Below are 13,874 nucleotides of genomic sequence, written 5' to 3'. Positions count from 1 at the left end.
ATACTAGACCTCTCATGAGTCATTACAGTTTTGACTCCTGTTGTGGGAGGTCACTGCATATTGCATAAACTATAATCTGACTGAAAAGCCGGACATAAGAGCCATTGCTGAGACATGACAGAAGACCACTTTCATGCAAAATTTTCTTTATCAGAAGAGCTTCGAGCTTTAAGACCTTCGGTAATGAAAAAAATATTCACGCTTTCCAAGTATTTGGCTCATCCAACTTCTTTCAATTTTATACTATATTAACACAAGGTTACGTTAGTACTTTTCTGATATTATTTTTCTATGCAAGAAGAACAGTTACAGTTTTGCCACATATCATGCAAACAGGAGCCTTATCCCAAAGCCCATCACTCTGATGTGTTCCCCATTAAAAGTCTGAAAGCAGACAAATATGAAACAGGGAAAACTCTTTAGCCCCTCACATTTTCCAACACAAGCATCACAGCTCCACAAAGGATGTTGCAAATAAGACTGTTCTTATCCAGGCAGCAGAATAAAAGCTCTCTCCAGTGTGAAGCAGTGATTTTTTTTCTTTTTTTTTAAACCACAGATGGATGTAGTCTGGAGTGATTTGACAGCCCACCAACCAACAATGTTGTTAAGACCTCACAGAAAGAGGGGGGGAAAGAGGCACAAATAAGGAATGTGGGCAAGGCTGGCTTAACCTTTGCACCACAGCAAAGGGAAGGGCTTCCCAGAGATGGCTGGAAATGGAAGAGTCTTCTACAAAACCACTATCAGATGAATGTTGCTTGGGAGGAGAGATCTATTGTGCTGAAGACCACTGTCACATGCAAAACAAGCAAGATAACTAATGTTTTATCTGAAATACCTTCCATCTGGACACAATGAAGATTCTTTTTGTTTCTATTAAAAAACACTTTTTCTTTTTTGTGAATAAATGAGATGCTTTCTGAGATAAATGAGAGCGCTGAGGAATGCTCAAAACCTGTCAAAGGTTTGGGACAGAACAGAGAAGACTGTGGCAAACAGAACTTTAATAATATCTGTATATCCATGCAACACTTTGAAAAGAAAGAGTAACTTAAATAGTGAGGATTCAATATGCTGCATAGGGATACAAGAGTAACCTGAAATGAAGCCAGGAATTCTTCAAATTCCAGCATACTATCTTAAACCATGAGACTTTTCACCAAGATGTTATATAACCTGGGTATTTAAGCTGATATGATAAACCCCCAATATTCTGCAAGTATATTATTCAAGTGAACAAATTAAAGCAATTCGATTTAAAAGCAAGACTTGAACGTGTATTTCATAAAAGTATAAGGGAATACAGCTGATGCAACGCAAGCATCTTTGGAGGTTATAGAATTAGCCAGATTTTAATGTTATTTGCAGCAGGTTTTCACATATTTCATTTTCTGAAATGCCGTTTGGTGTTTAATGAATATTCGTAAGATCTGGTCCCTTCTAAAACTAAAAAGAGGTTATCCTGAGTACTGTTCCTTTTCTCCTTAAAAGTTTAATTTAAAAAGGCTTGAGTCCTTTCAAGTACCTCCTATCAAATTCCTTCACTTGGACCAAGGTATCTCTTGGGTATTACTTTGACAGAATGAGGTTTGTTTAATGATCACAGCATTAAAGCCTTATGCTCTGAAGACATGCATTAGCACACTAGGGAACATGGTGTAAAAACAAGAGGTGAAGCAAGGTTTCTTTTCCTTCCTTCCTTCCTTCCAACAAATCACACAACAATAAGCACTTATGTAGGCATCATCTTTATTATTTTTTCAATGGACCATTTTCCCCAAAATGGTTACTCCTTGGTCATTCTATGTCCAGTCTTGCTCTTACTACTGCTGAATGCAAAAATCCTAGTTTGTTCCAGTGGTGGAGGATAAGACTATTGAAGAACAACCCATCTCTCAAAAAAGAATTCCCCTGCCATTGAAAAGTGGTGCTGTCTGGCAAATTCAAATCCACAACCAAACACTGAGAGCAGATGTCATTTCCTCAGTCCTACCCCTTGGACTGCACTGGTGTAAAGTGGATGTAAAAAGCTGGCCAGCAGGAGCAATGTTTTATACCTCCTCACACTAATGTAAATGCCACCAGCAGTTGTAAAGCCTCCGGTGACAAGTCCTCCTGCTACATTGCTTTCTTGGTTCTAAAGGCCACTGCCACCTTTGTCCCTACCCCTTTTTATGGTCATATTTTTCCTCCACTGGTAATTCACATCCATTGCCCTCAGATCTTGCTCTGTGTTAGTCCTTCAAATTCTTTTGGTTGTCTTTGGGACATGAAAACGGTCTCCTAGCTGTTGCTAAGTCAACCTAACGAGATGCTCCACTCACTGACCTCAAGAAGTCTGTGTATTAAAAAAAAAAAAAAGAAAAAAAAACCTCTCTCAACTTCTTACTAGACCTTTTCAGGTATAATTCTCCCTAATTGGCTGCAAAATGTGTCTCACTGGTTCTGAAGTACTCAACAAGTACCCAGAAAATTTCAGGATCACAAGATAATTCAGGCTGGAAGAGACCTCCAGAGGTCTCCAGCCCAACTTCCTGCTCAAAACAGAGTCAACTATCAGATTAGAGCAGGCTGCTCAGGACTTTATCCAGTTGGTGCTTGAAACCCTCCCAAGATGGAGGCTGCACAACCTCCCGAGGCAACCTGCTCCACTGCCTGACTGTCCTCATGGTGAAAAAATTTCTGCCTATACTGAGCCTAAACCTCACCTGTTTCAATTTATGCCTGTTGTCTCTTGTCCTCCCACCATGCACCATTGTGCCTGGCTCCATTTTCTTGGTAACATCCTTGCACATACTGGGAACTGCTGCTAGGCCCCCAAAAAGTCACCTCTTCTCCAGGCTGAACAAGCCCCACTTCCTCGATCCCTCCTCACAGGGCAAGTGCTCCAGCCCTAACCATCTTGGTGGCCCTCACCTGAACTTACTCCAGTTTTTCAATGTCTTTCCAGTGTTGGGGATCCAAAAACTGTGGTCTAAAAAGTGCAGAGAAAAGGGGGATAAGGACTCCCCTTGATCTACTGGCTATGCTCCTGTTAATGCAGCCTAGGATTCTGTTAACCTTTGTTGCCATGGCCCACTGCTGGCTCTCTTCATCTTGTCATCTCTTAAGACCCATAGGTCCTTCTCAGCAAAGCTGCTCCCCAGGCAGTCAGCCCCTGGCTTATATTGGTGCAAAAGGTTCTGCCTTCCCAGCTGCAGGACTCAGAATTTGTCCTTGTTGAATTTCATAAGGTTCAGGTTGGCCCTTTCCTCCAGCCTGCCCAGGTTCCTCAGAACTGGCAGCTCTGCCCACAAGTGTACTGACTGCTCCCCACAATTCGGTGTCACCTGCATACTTGATGAGAGTGCACTGTGTCCTATCACCTCCTTGAGGCCATTGATAATATGAAGCTTTTTCTTCTTTGTTGTTGCGTACACAGAGTAAGCATCTTTTTCTTATGCATCTACAGCTGGTTGTTTGTCTGGAGTGGTATAATAGAAAAAAAATCTATACAAAGAAAAAGACACTTTGTTTTGTATTTTTGCCCCCAACCCAGCTAACTATAATCAGTCATTAATAATCTCAAATACTTAAGATGCCAGACTTCACAACACATATGGCTAACAGCTGCTAGATATGTTTTTGCCCAAGACTGTTTTCCTGGCTTGTGACCATGCCTTAGATTTTTATCTTCAGGTAAGGCTAAATACCTTTTTTTTGTCATTTTCAGTTCCTTTCCATCACATTTTTCTATAATAAATAAGCTTGTAAAGTCATTAAAATTCCAGAGAAATTTTCAACAATAACATCACTTTTCCATAGGCATATTAAGGTGTACTAGAAATAGTTACACTGCCTCGGCTTAATCTTCATACTAGTTAGATAGAACAGTTTTCTTGCTCTTCTCATGGTCTACATTTCTGAGCCACAAATCCACTGTTCTACCACTTTATTAGATTTCATATAATTGAGATCACAGGGACTGACAGCACTGTAAACATCCTCCCAAGTTATTGATTTCATAATAGACTCACAGTATACTTTCTTAAAGTCTTTACAAATATTGATCACATTTCTTCTTTTCTTTGGCAGTTACTGTATTGAAGTCATTTTCTTTACTGCACACTTCCTTTCTAACACTTGTACTAACATTCTCCTTGTATCTCTTCTGTGTAAAGTATCAAAGATTGATCTTGATTCTCCTTTCTCAAAAAAGTCTATAAAGTTCCAAGTTTTGCACAGCTACAAAGAAGCTATAGGATTTCCATGTATATTTAAATTAAAAGGAAAACAACTTTTTCTTCCTTTCAACCATTTCTCACAGTGCTTTAATTCCAGAAAGAGACAACATGTAACATAGTAGTAGAAAAAATGAAAAAGACCTTAATTTCAAATGTTTTCTGTTAGCTTGAGGCAGTCAGTTCTATACACATGGGTAGAGGCACAGACTACACTCTTATGGATTACATTTAAGATGCTGAGAAACAGATGACAAATTAGAGGAAACAGGCACAACGGTTAAGCACTAAAACTCAACTCGTACTAACCCAGTACAAAGCACCTCTCTTGCATAAACATACACACATATACTTATGTATAAGGCTATATAATGAATGAAGATCAGTAGCTTAGCTTCCCATGTTGGCAATCACTCATGTATTATCAGAAAGGAAAGAACAGCAACAGGAGTCAATGGAAAATTTGAAACACTGCAAGTACATGTATACAAACAGATACTGATTAAAACAGGTATTAGTTAACACATTATTGTTAAGAGAGATTTGTATGCAAAACTGAAATCTCTCTTTAAGTGACTGAATGTCAATTCCCAATATTGTATACCATCACTTCAGAGAACAAATTAATGTTCCACATTAAACTTTTTACAGATTAATTAATGCCTGGGATATAGGTAAAAATGTTATTCAACTCCCAAATTACATTTGTGTTTATATTAATCAAGTTACTTAACCAAATTGATGTCAGTTCAAAGTGGCCAGCTAAAATACTACTACAGCAAACTGAAAAGGAGTTAACAAGTTAAGTAGATCAACAAAACCAATATTAGCTTCTGAACTAAATGGGAAAATACAATACAACGATATTTTTCAATGCATTATTTTAAGTCAAGAAACCGAGTGTTGAGGGTTTGTAGGTCTTGGCAGTATTTTGGGAACAAACTGTGACAGAAGGAAGAAATATTTTTTAGACCAGAGAAGGAAAGCATGTGTAGGTGGGATGACCCCCATCCAATACAGATAAGGCTGCAAGAAATAAGATGGTCTGTACTCCAGCTACACTTGGGATAGAAATCAGCTTCATTGGCAGGAAATAACAGTTTAGACTGACATTAGGAAAATATTAACTTTAAAGATCATAAGGCACTGGAATATAGAGATATAAAAATCTCCTTTGCAAATTTTCTAGAACAAGTTAGACAAATATCTGTCAGAAATGAGTCTGATATGTTGATTCTGCTTCACTCCTAGGAAGGAGCTCAGTTGGGCTTCCTTCGCATCCTACATGTCGAGGATTTTAAGCTGAATTAAAAAAAAAAAAATTCTCAAAAGAGAATCTGACCTCCTCAAGGTGAAACGCCTCAAAAAAAGTGGGACCCCCCCCCTCCCCCTCATTTACGTTTTTCCTCACATGACTTTTCTTAATATTTTGGCTTTTGTTTTCATTTGGAATGAACATTTCAAAAGTAAATTCCAAGTTTTTAACAGTACAAGCTGCAAACACATGAATGGATAGTCTCAGGGTCCAACTCTTTTCCACATACATACTCTGTCTTCTTTTTTCCTCATTATATTAACCTTGAATAATCTGAAATTTATTTTTTTTAGAGAGATGTAAAAAAATCACCCACTCACTACAGCCAATGCAAGCTGGTATATTCCCACCGCCCCAAACAATTCTTGGGTCACACAACTAACAAAAAGCCCTTAGCATACAGTCACAATTTAAACAACGTAAAACACGATTTGCCCCAATTTAAGAAAGTAAAATATTTCTGATACTGCATACTTTACCAGTTATGTCATGCTGTTTGAATGACTCACTGTAGATTTGATACTGATTTGGGCAATGTTTCTTCAACCACTTGCAGACATCTTGCTGGCTCCACAAAGCTACTGGCTTGGTCAGCTTCACAGTGCCAGACTAGAAACACAGAATGAGAAAAGAAATGATATTTAGTCCACACACACATTTCAGAAATCTGACTTGGTCAAATCCATGTAAGATATCAAAATAATAAATGCTATATGTGAGCTGTTCTTACTGGCAGACATCCAGCGATCACCAGCACATTGCACGAGACTCAGCTATTCAAATGTATTATGCAGGAATCACACACAGTGAAAGGTTATTTAACATTATTCTGCATTGTATATACATTTCTTGCATCACAAAAACATATTTTACCATCTCTTACTTGAATAACAGTTTAAGACCCCTTCTGGAATGATTTTTATCATGAAGGACCAGCTTCTTCCATCTGCTTTGTGACAATCAGCAAAAAGCCAATAGTTACAGCTAACAGGTTAACACTGACTTTTCAAAGGTGAAAGGTCTAATTCCAGTGCTGCAGTTTCCTATTATTATCTATTAATATGAAAAATGCATCAAATGTACTTTTATAACAACAATCCTGTAAATTTTGGCCAATATCCCTTAGATTCACAAATAAGGGTTTAATTGTTGCTCAAAAATATTTTACTTCGTGGACTGTCAAGAAGTTAAAAATCCTGATCTTCCAACTCCACTGAGCACTCCTTTTGTCTCTCTGTAGCTCTTGATCTCAATTACTTAAAAAAAAAAAAAAAAAGCATAGCAGAGTGCAGTTTTTTCTTAAGTTTTTGTTACAGTCTTGTATTTAAGTCAGCCCAGAACTACTAGGTTTAATTACTGGTTCAGAATCTATTTGTTCTACTAATCTACTAATTCTACTAATAAACTTGCTAGATAAACATATAAAAGTGTAATTTTGCTCAAAATAACAGTGGTACATTTGGCATAGGGAGGCTCTGGATTTTGCATCTTATGGGTTTGTAACAAATACAGTAAGTTTACAGATGAAAAACAGACTTGTAAAAACGTAAGCCTGTTTCTGCTCTTCATCAACTCTGTGCAATTTCTATTGTTGCAAAAGGTACAGATTACATACAGCAGAGAGATAACAACGGAGAACTGAATAATCCTAATGGAAAGAACCCAGCTTGAACTTCAGGTCCTGGCTTGGAAAACAATCTCTTGATCTGTTAATTGTATAACAGACAAGAGCTGCAGCCCTATGAAAAGTTAGAAGCCAGTGAGATCTGGCACCACTGAACAACTGATTCCCACACAGGGCCCATTTCAGTAATCACATTTCACAGAAAAATCACATTATAATGTAAATCAGAACTTTCTTAAAATACAGCTATTTTCACATGGTAGCCAGACCAGCTGTAGAAACAAACAATTGGAGGGCTGACCAGTTTACTATTAAATGTTCTAGAAAAATTAAGAGAGATACACATGACTACAGTCAGTACTACAAATCAGGAAAGAGTGATATGGAATAACTGCTCCCTTAATGACTTTTTCCATATTGCAGTCATTATCCTTGAGCTCCTTCATCTACACAAATGTGGAAAATCATATAAACAGGTCATCAATAACCAAGAAACAATATTGTTAAGTATCACCTCTCAGGTAAGACCAGTGACTAGATCAAAGATATCAGCCTAAATCAAGTGTTCCTGTAGGCAAACCTAACCTCAGTGTAGAAGTGTCAGACTTTGACTGCACCTGAAGGGCAGCAGTTGCAGCCTTTGACAAGGCTGAGGCTTTCAAATTCTCAAGTGAGACATATCTCTGTATCCTAGTTTTGATATAACCACAGAAGGACCAGGAGTATCATTATTAGGTCAAGCATGTTCCTCAATTACTATTAGAAAAGATTTTGCAACAAAACACTACTTCAAACAAGCTTAAAGACTGGTTCTGTCAAGGAATAGCAGACAACACACCAATGAAGGTAGAGCTGGTGATATCTATTCACACTGAGCATTTCAGCTGACACCACTCCAAGTTAGAGCGATATTTGCAAGAACTTCTCGTTTTTAGGCTTTCTTTTCTTCCTTTAATTCTCCTACATTCACTGTTATACGAAGTGGGAAGAACCCCTGCTTACCACTTTAAGTGTTGCCTCCTTAAAAACAAAACAAAAAAAACCCCTACAATTCAATATTTTCATGAAAATTCAGTTTTACAATATACTATCTGAACAAATAAATTAGCAGTTTAAAAATATAAAACACACATAAATTAAGTCAATTGCATTATCATATGTTTAAAGCCATACTTCATTTAATCAAACAATTCACTTCCACGCATAAGTTGGTTTTTTTTTTTTTTTTTAATATAAAAATATCGAGTTCTAGAAGACCAGAACTACAGGGATATAGTTCACAGAATGGTTGAGGTTGGAAGGGACCTCTGGAGATCATTTAGCCCAACCCTCCTGCTCATGCAGGGTCACCTAGAGCACGTTGCCCAGGATCATGTCCAGGCTACTTTTGAATCTCTCCAAGAATGGAGACTCCACAAACTTTAAGGGCAACGGGTCCCAGTGCAACCCAACAAACAAACAAAAAAATCCAAGAAAATATATTCAAAGTGACTGCATCTTTTTTTGCAACACAGTGTCTGTCCAGGAAACTAAACAAGCTTACATAAATGTGCAACTACTACCAACAATGTTTAACTTTGGGCATTGCTGATACAATGGTGTTCCCACACCTTTATATCTATTTATTTCATGATTTTGTCAAAGAACTGAGTCTACAAAATAAAATCAAAGTATCTGTTCCCATGTTGTGCACGCAAAATACCTATCCTCCAACTCCTTGGGTGCTGTGGTATATGATTAAGAGATGTTTTTCTGTAAAGATTGGAGGTGAAGGAGAATGCCATCTCAACCATTTTTCTCCATGGCAGATTCCCTTGATATTGCCAGCCAGGGTTTATTCCCACGTTTATGCAGATTACTTTGTCAGACAGACCTTTTCAAAATTGCTTTGAAATTTTTCATTACTAGAAGCCTAAAGGACTGAAGCAATTTTAAGCTAGTGTTTTGTGTGTCCTATTTTGTCCATAAAAGACACTGTGCAGAGATACTAACTTAGGTCCAGGGAACATGGCAGAGATAAAATTCTGACTGGCAAATATGCTGTGAATTTCTTGTGTCCTCTTTTCCCTCTCTGTCCTTCACCACCTGGGTAGAAGTTAAATAAATGGCACAAAAATTATAGTTGAATAGATAGTACAATGCACATCCCTTAGCTTAACCTTTTTTATTTGTTTTTAACAAAAACACTCTTACCAGAAACATGGATCCTGTTCTGAAGAAGCAACCACACGCCATTGAAATTTACAGCTCTCAGAATAATGGGCAAAACCACATATTCCCCCAAATAATTGTTTCTAATCTTACACCGGCACCCACCAACCTACAGCAAGCAGAAACGTGATCGACAGACTTGTCGCCACACAAAAGGAAATTTCAGGGGTGTTCTCCCTGTGCTGCAACAGGGACAGTGCTTGCTTTACTGCTAACCCTTCCGGGAAAGAGGCCAGTCTTCTGCACAGACACGACTCAGCAGAGATTTGGAGAAGGGACAACTTCTGCGTACACAGCAAGTGCCCCATTAGTGTGCCTTGTTCAACTATGAAGACAAAAGGCTCCTCTTTGAACTTCTCTACTCTGCTTGTTACTGCTACTCGAGTCAAAGAAGAAAGAGAATGAATTTCAACGAAGAGCCCAATATTATGGGATCTTGCACATAATATTATGGGATTTGGGGATAACTTTTTGGGATTATGGGATAACTGATTTTTATTACATGCGTATATAAATGCATTTCCTTTACAAATACATCAAAGGAAAAAAACAAAAACAAGTAAAAATAGCTGTATAATAGTAGCAGTCTCTCTGATTCCACAGAAAACCCCAATAACAGGGTCAAGACTTTAACACCTGTATCTCTGTATGAATTTCTGCTGAAATTTAAAGAAATTTCTAAGCATTGCTTTTCAAATATTTGAAGACTAGAGCTGTCAGCCCTTGAAAAATAAATTGTTAATGGCTTTTCTTGTGCGTCATAAAAATACATAAATTATAAATATATAAATACAAATAAAAATATAATAAAATATATATATATACAAATAAAAAATAGCTGACGATAGCTTTACAAGCTATTTATTCCTAGTTGGAAGTACACAGGTGATGAGAATGTTTATTATAACTGGAGAGGAGGCTGTTTTCAGTTCAGCAGCTACTCTTTTAAAAGGCTTAAACACTGTTGTGCTAGATATCTAAATAACCAAGTTTATCAGCAATTACAGCACCAAAGTAACATTTCCCTCTATGCCTGTGGAACTGAAATGTGGCTACAAATGTAGATATTATGCAGTGCAATATACAGATCACTGCATAGCAAATACACACTGCAGTTCTTTACTGTCAGGGCTCAGAATTATAATGAACGTAACATGTCCAACAAACTTATAACCGCAGTCCAAATAGGGCTTTTTTTTATATAGAAACTATAGCAACACCAAGCATTATGTTTAATTTTCTAATTCATAAGGGCTTGATGAGTTAGAAGAATATTCACATTTTGAAGCAATGGTTATAAATAGTATCGTTGTCACCTTTATTTTGGAATGTCATATCCAAAACGTTCTTTAATCAGATGCTCCAAATCTAAGCTTATTAAAAAATAAAAATCAAACCTCTTTACCATAATACTCATCTGTGAATTTCTACCCTGCTCTAAAGCTAGATCTTATTTATGCTAGAAGATTCTCAGTATACCAAGGAACATGACCGTGACCACTGTGACCACACAAACATACTTACAAAATAAGTATATAGAAACTAAGTATATAGAAACCACTAAGTATATAGAAACAATCTAGACAGGTGGAAGACACATTATGCCCTACTTTATTTCTGTTCTTCAGATCAGTCAAATAGTAGGGCCAAACTGATATAAAAAAATAATAATAATAATCTTTGGTCTAGCCTTCTGTTTCTTTTTCCTAACATAAACTCTTCCTAAAATTGCCCTTTGCTGGCAATGATTTCATAAATTTTAATGCTGCAGAACACTATGCAAGTTGTGTGCCATATATAGGTCCAATGCGTATAAAAGTCTTCAGTATTCAGATCTTTTCTTGTATATTGAACCTGTTTCTTCAGGATTTTGTGTCAAACTCTTTCCTCTAAATTTCCTAAACACAGTTTTGGCTATGTGTACCTCTAGCTATAAAAATGACTATACCAAGAGGAAAAAAAATAAATCAGCATATTTAATACATGACACTTAATTTCATGCTCTGTTTGTTCCATGATGCAGAGCATACAGTATTTAAAATCACCAACTCAAGAAAAAAAAAAAAAATATATATATATATATATATATATAAATCAAACTGATAGCTCGGGCATTAATAGAGTATTTCAGTGTTCAGAATAGCATTAGCAACCAAGCCCTGTTCTTCCTAAGCAGCGACAAACAAGTTATCTCATCAGCCTTACAGGTGCCGTTTACCAAGCCTGCCAATTTCCAAGGTCAATATATTCACCAGAATTTCTTCATTTACTGTATTTTACGCTGGAAAAGAAAAAAAAGACTCTTGTGTTTTTGAGTGACAAAGGATTGAGCATAACTATTAAAAACACTTTACGCATGTGATTCAAGTTATTTGAAAGAACTTCTCAAAACCAAGCATTTTGTGCATTTGTGAGTGTGCTCGGATTCCAAAATCCAGGGAACCTGGAGATCATGTTCCTCATTCTAACAAGGGAGCAGGACTCCTAGAAGATTGCAGGCCTGATACCATTTGTAACATCCAATTTGCCTACACACTGATCCTGACACATAAGGAAAATCCATGCACATTTACCCACAAGTTTATCCAAAGTCAGGCCCTACACTTTCTGCCCAATAAACTTATATAAAACAAAGCCCGAGTAAAAGAGACACTTCTTAAAGCACGAAGGCAGGTTCTGTTCCAACACACATCATGAGACTCTCAGCTCCACAGTTTACAGCTAAACCAGTAAAGGACAAAGCCACGCTGCTCTTGTTACAGTTCTGCTGGTCAAAGGACATGAGCGAGGCAAAGCTAGGAGGAGAAACACCATCATTTACCAGCTGAGCTCTGCCAGCTGTGTTTCAGATGCAAAGACACCTTCATGCTGAGCACACCTTGAGTACACCTGCTTGGCGTTAACCCAGCTCGGCAGTTTGAGAGAAGAGGAGGCTGTAAGCTGCAAGAGAAGGAACTGGAACAGCAAAGGAAACCATTAAGGTCACTGCCGCCTAATGGGGACAGAGAGAGGGTGATGGGTAGTTATCACCCATAGAGTAACACAGACTCAGCTATGGCAGGAAACCTTATAACGCGGCAGGAAAGCATTGGTTTGTCTGTGATCAGACAAAGAGAGGACGGGAGGAAATAGGTGGGATCACTTTAGGCATGAAGTTGAGAAGTAATGAAATATATTTTAATCAAAGTGCGAATATCTTCTGCAAGCAAACTATGAAGGTCCACACATATATTTAAAAATTAGAAAAATAAAACTGTATTTATATTTGATATGGGTAGATATAGCAGTGAACTTAAACTATGTAACTCCAAAAGCTACCTAAGTTACTATCAAATCTTTCAGGCTGTTCAGGAAGTAAGACTAACACCACCATTTTCATAATTTATGACAAGAAGCAGGAACATCAATGCCCAATAAGAATCTCAAAATCACTAAATCACTTATTTTTTTTTTCCCCAAACATGCTTGGGTTATATTTCTAAAACTGAGAAAATAAGAATCTTTTTCATATATTCCCAAATTACTTCTCCAAAGTTAAACTGCCTATATAAAATTCAGAATTAATGACTAACATAAAAGCCAAGTTTTCAGTTCCGGAAAGAATAGATGAAATGAGCAAGGGCTGTGAATGTATTTTTATATGATATCTTAAAATATTGAAGAGTTTGGAAAGGACACATTTTGGTTTAGAAATACACTTTCTCAGACAGTCGTACTAACAGATTTTTCTAGCAAAGACTAACAAAAATTACAATAATAAGCACACCCCATAAAACACAAACCTCCACTGTGTTATGTTCCAGTTGGTATCATTCAGGATTTTAATTAATCTAATTTGAAATGAATTAATAGAATTTTATCTAAGAGATGAAAATGACAAGCAAAAGGAAGTGTTTCTCTATTTTAAAAAAGAAATAAAGGAAAACACTGTAAGAGTCTTTGCCTTTTATAATGATAAAAATGGAGTGCTTAAAACTTTAATTGGGTCAGAAATTCAAACGGCTACATTCTAATTTATTACTTAAATCACTGTGAAAAACAAACCAGAGTCAGTATAGTAGATAAAAGATTTTTAAATAAGTCCTTGCAATTTAGTTTAAACAAAGCTTGCTTTAAAGGCCTCCTATGCACTGGCTTTGTTTTTAACCAGGAAATAAACTACTATTAATGCCACCAAGAAGGACTAAAACAGAGCGACTACAGAGGCCATTGTACAAGACAAACGCACCTATGACTCAACACACAGCGTCCACTTTTGATGAAAGCCATACAGCCACAGGAGACCTACAAAGTCTCCTGAATCGTGCTGGAAACTCGTTCAGTTTGCGCCCTCTGAGCAGCAAGCTCACGTTTCACGTTTGCAGCCCAGCACCAAGCTCACTTGCTCCACGTAGCAATGTGCAAAATGCAGCTGCTTGGCCTAACCCATGACGCCCTGAGCACGGCAGAGGGAGTCATACAGTGACACAAGAGCATGAACTGGAGGCTGTGCAGCTGCCAG

The 13,874-nt window shown here is 37.4% G+C and overlaps 1 protein-coding gene across 2 annotated transcripts in view; it reads right to left on the bottom strand.

Moving 5' to 3' along the window:
* SAMD12 (sterile alpha motif domain containing 12) overlaps positions 1–13,874 on the bottom strand; it is a 169,387-nt gene that overhangs the window by 114,596 nt on the left and 40,917 nt on the right. The window contains exon 3 of one of the 2 annotated variants that reach the window (XM_067292277.1): positions 6,018–6,147. In XM_067292277.1, coding sequence (XP_067148378.1) covers positions 6,018–6,147 — 130 coding nt within the window. The remainder of the gene's footprint in view (positions 1–6,017; positions 6,148–13,874) is intronic. The other variant, XM_067292278.1, reaches the window with a different exon arrangement.

The sequence above is a fragment of the Apteryx mantelli genome, chromosome 2 (genome assembly GCF_036417845.1).
Source record: "Apteryx mantelli isolate bAptMan1 chromosome 2, bAptMan1.hap1, whole genome shotgun sequence".
In the NCBI taxonomy this organism is placed as follows: Eukaryota; Metazoa; Chordata; class Aves; order Apterygiformes; family Apterygidae; genus Apteryx; species Apteryx mantelli.
The sequence above is the reverse complement of the archived record's forward strand: the minus strand, read 5'-3'. Positions and strand labels throughout refer to the sequence as shown.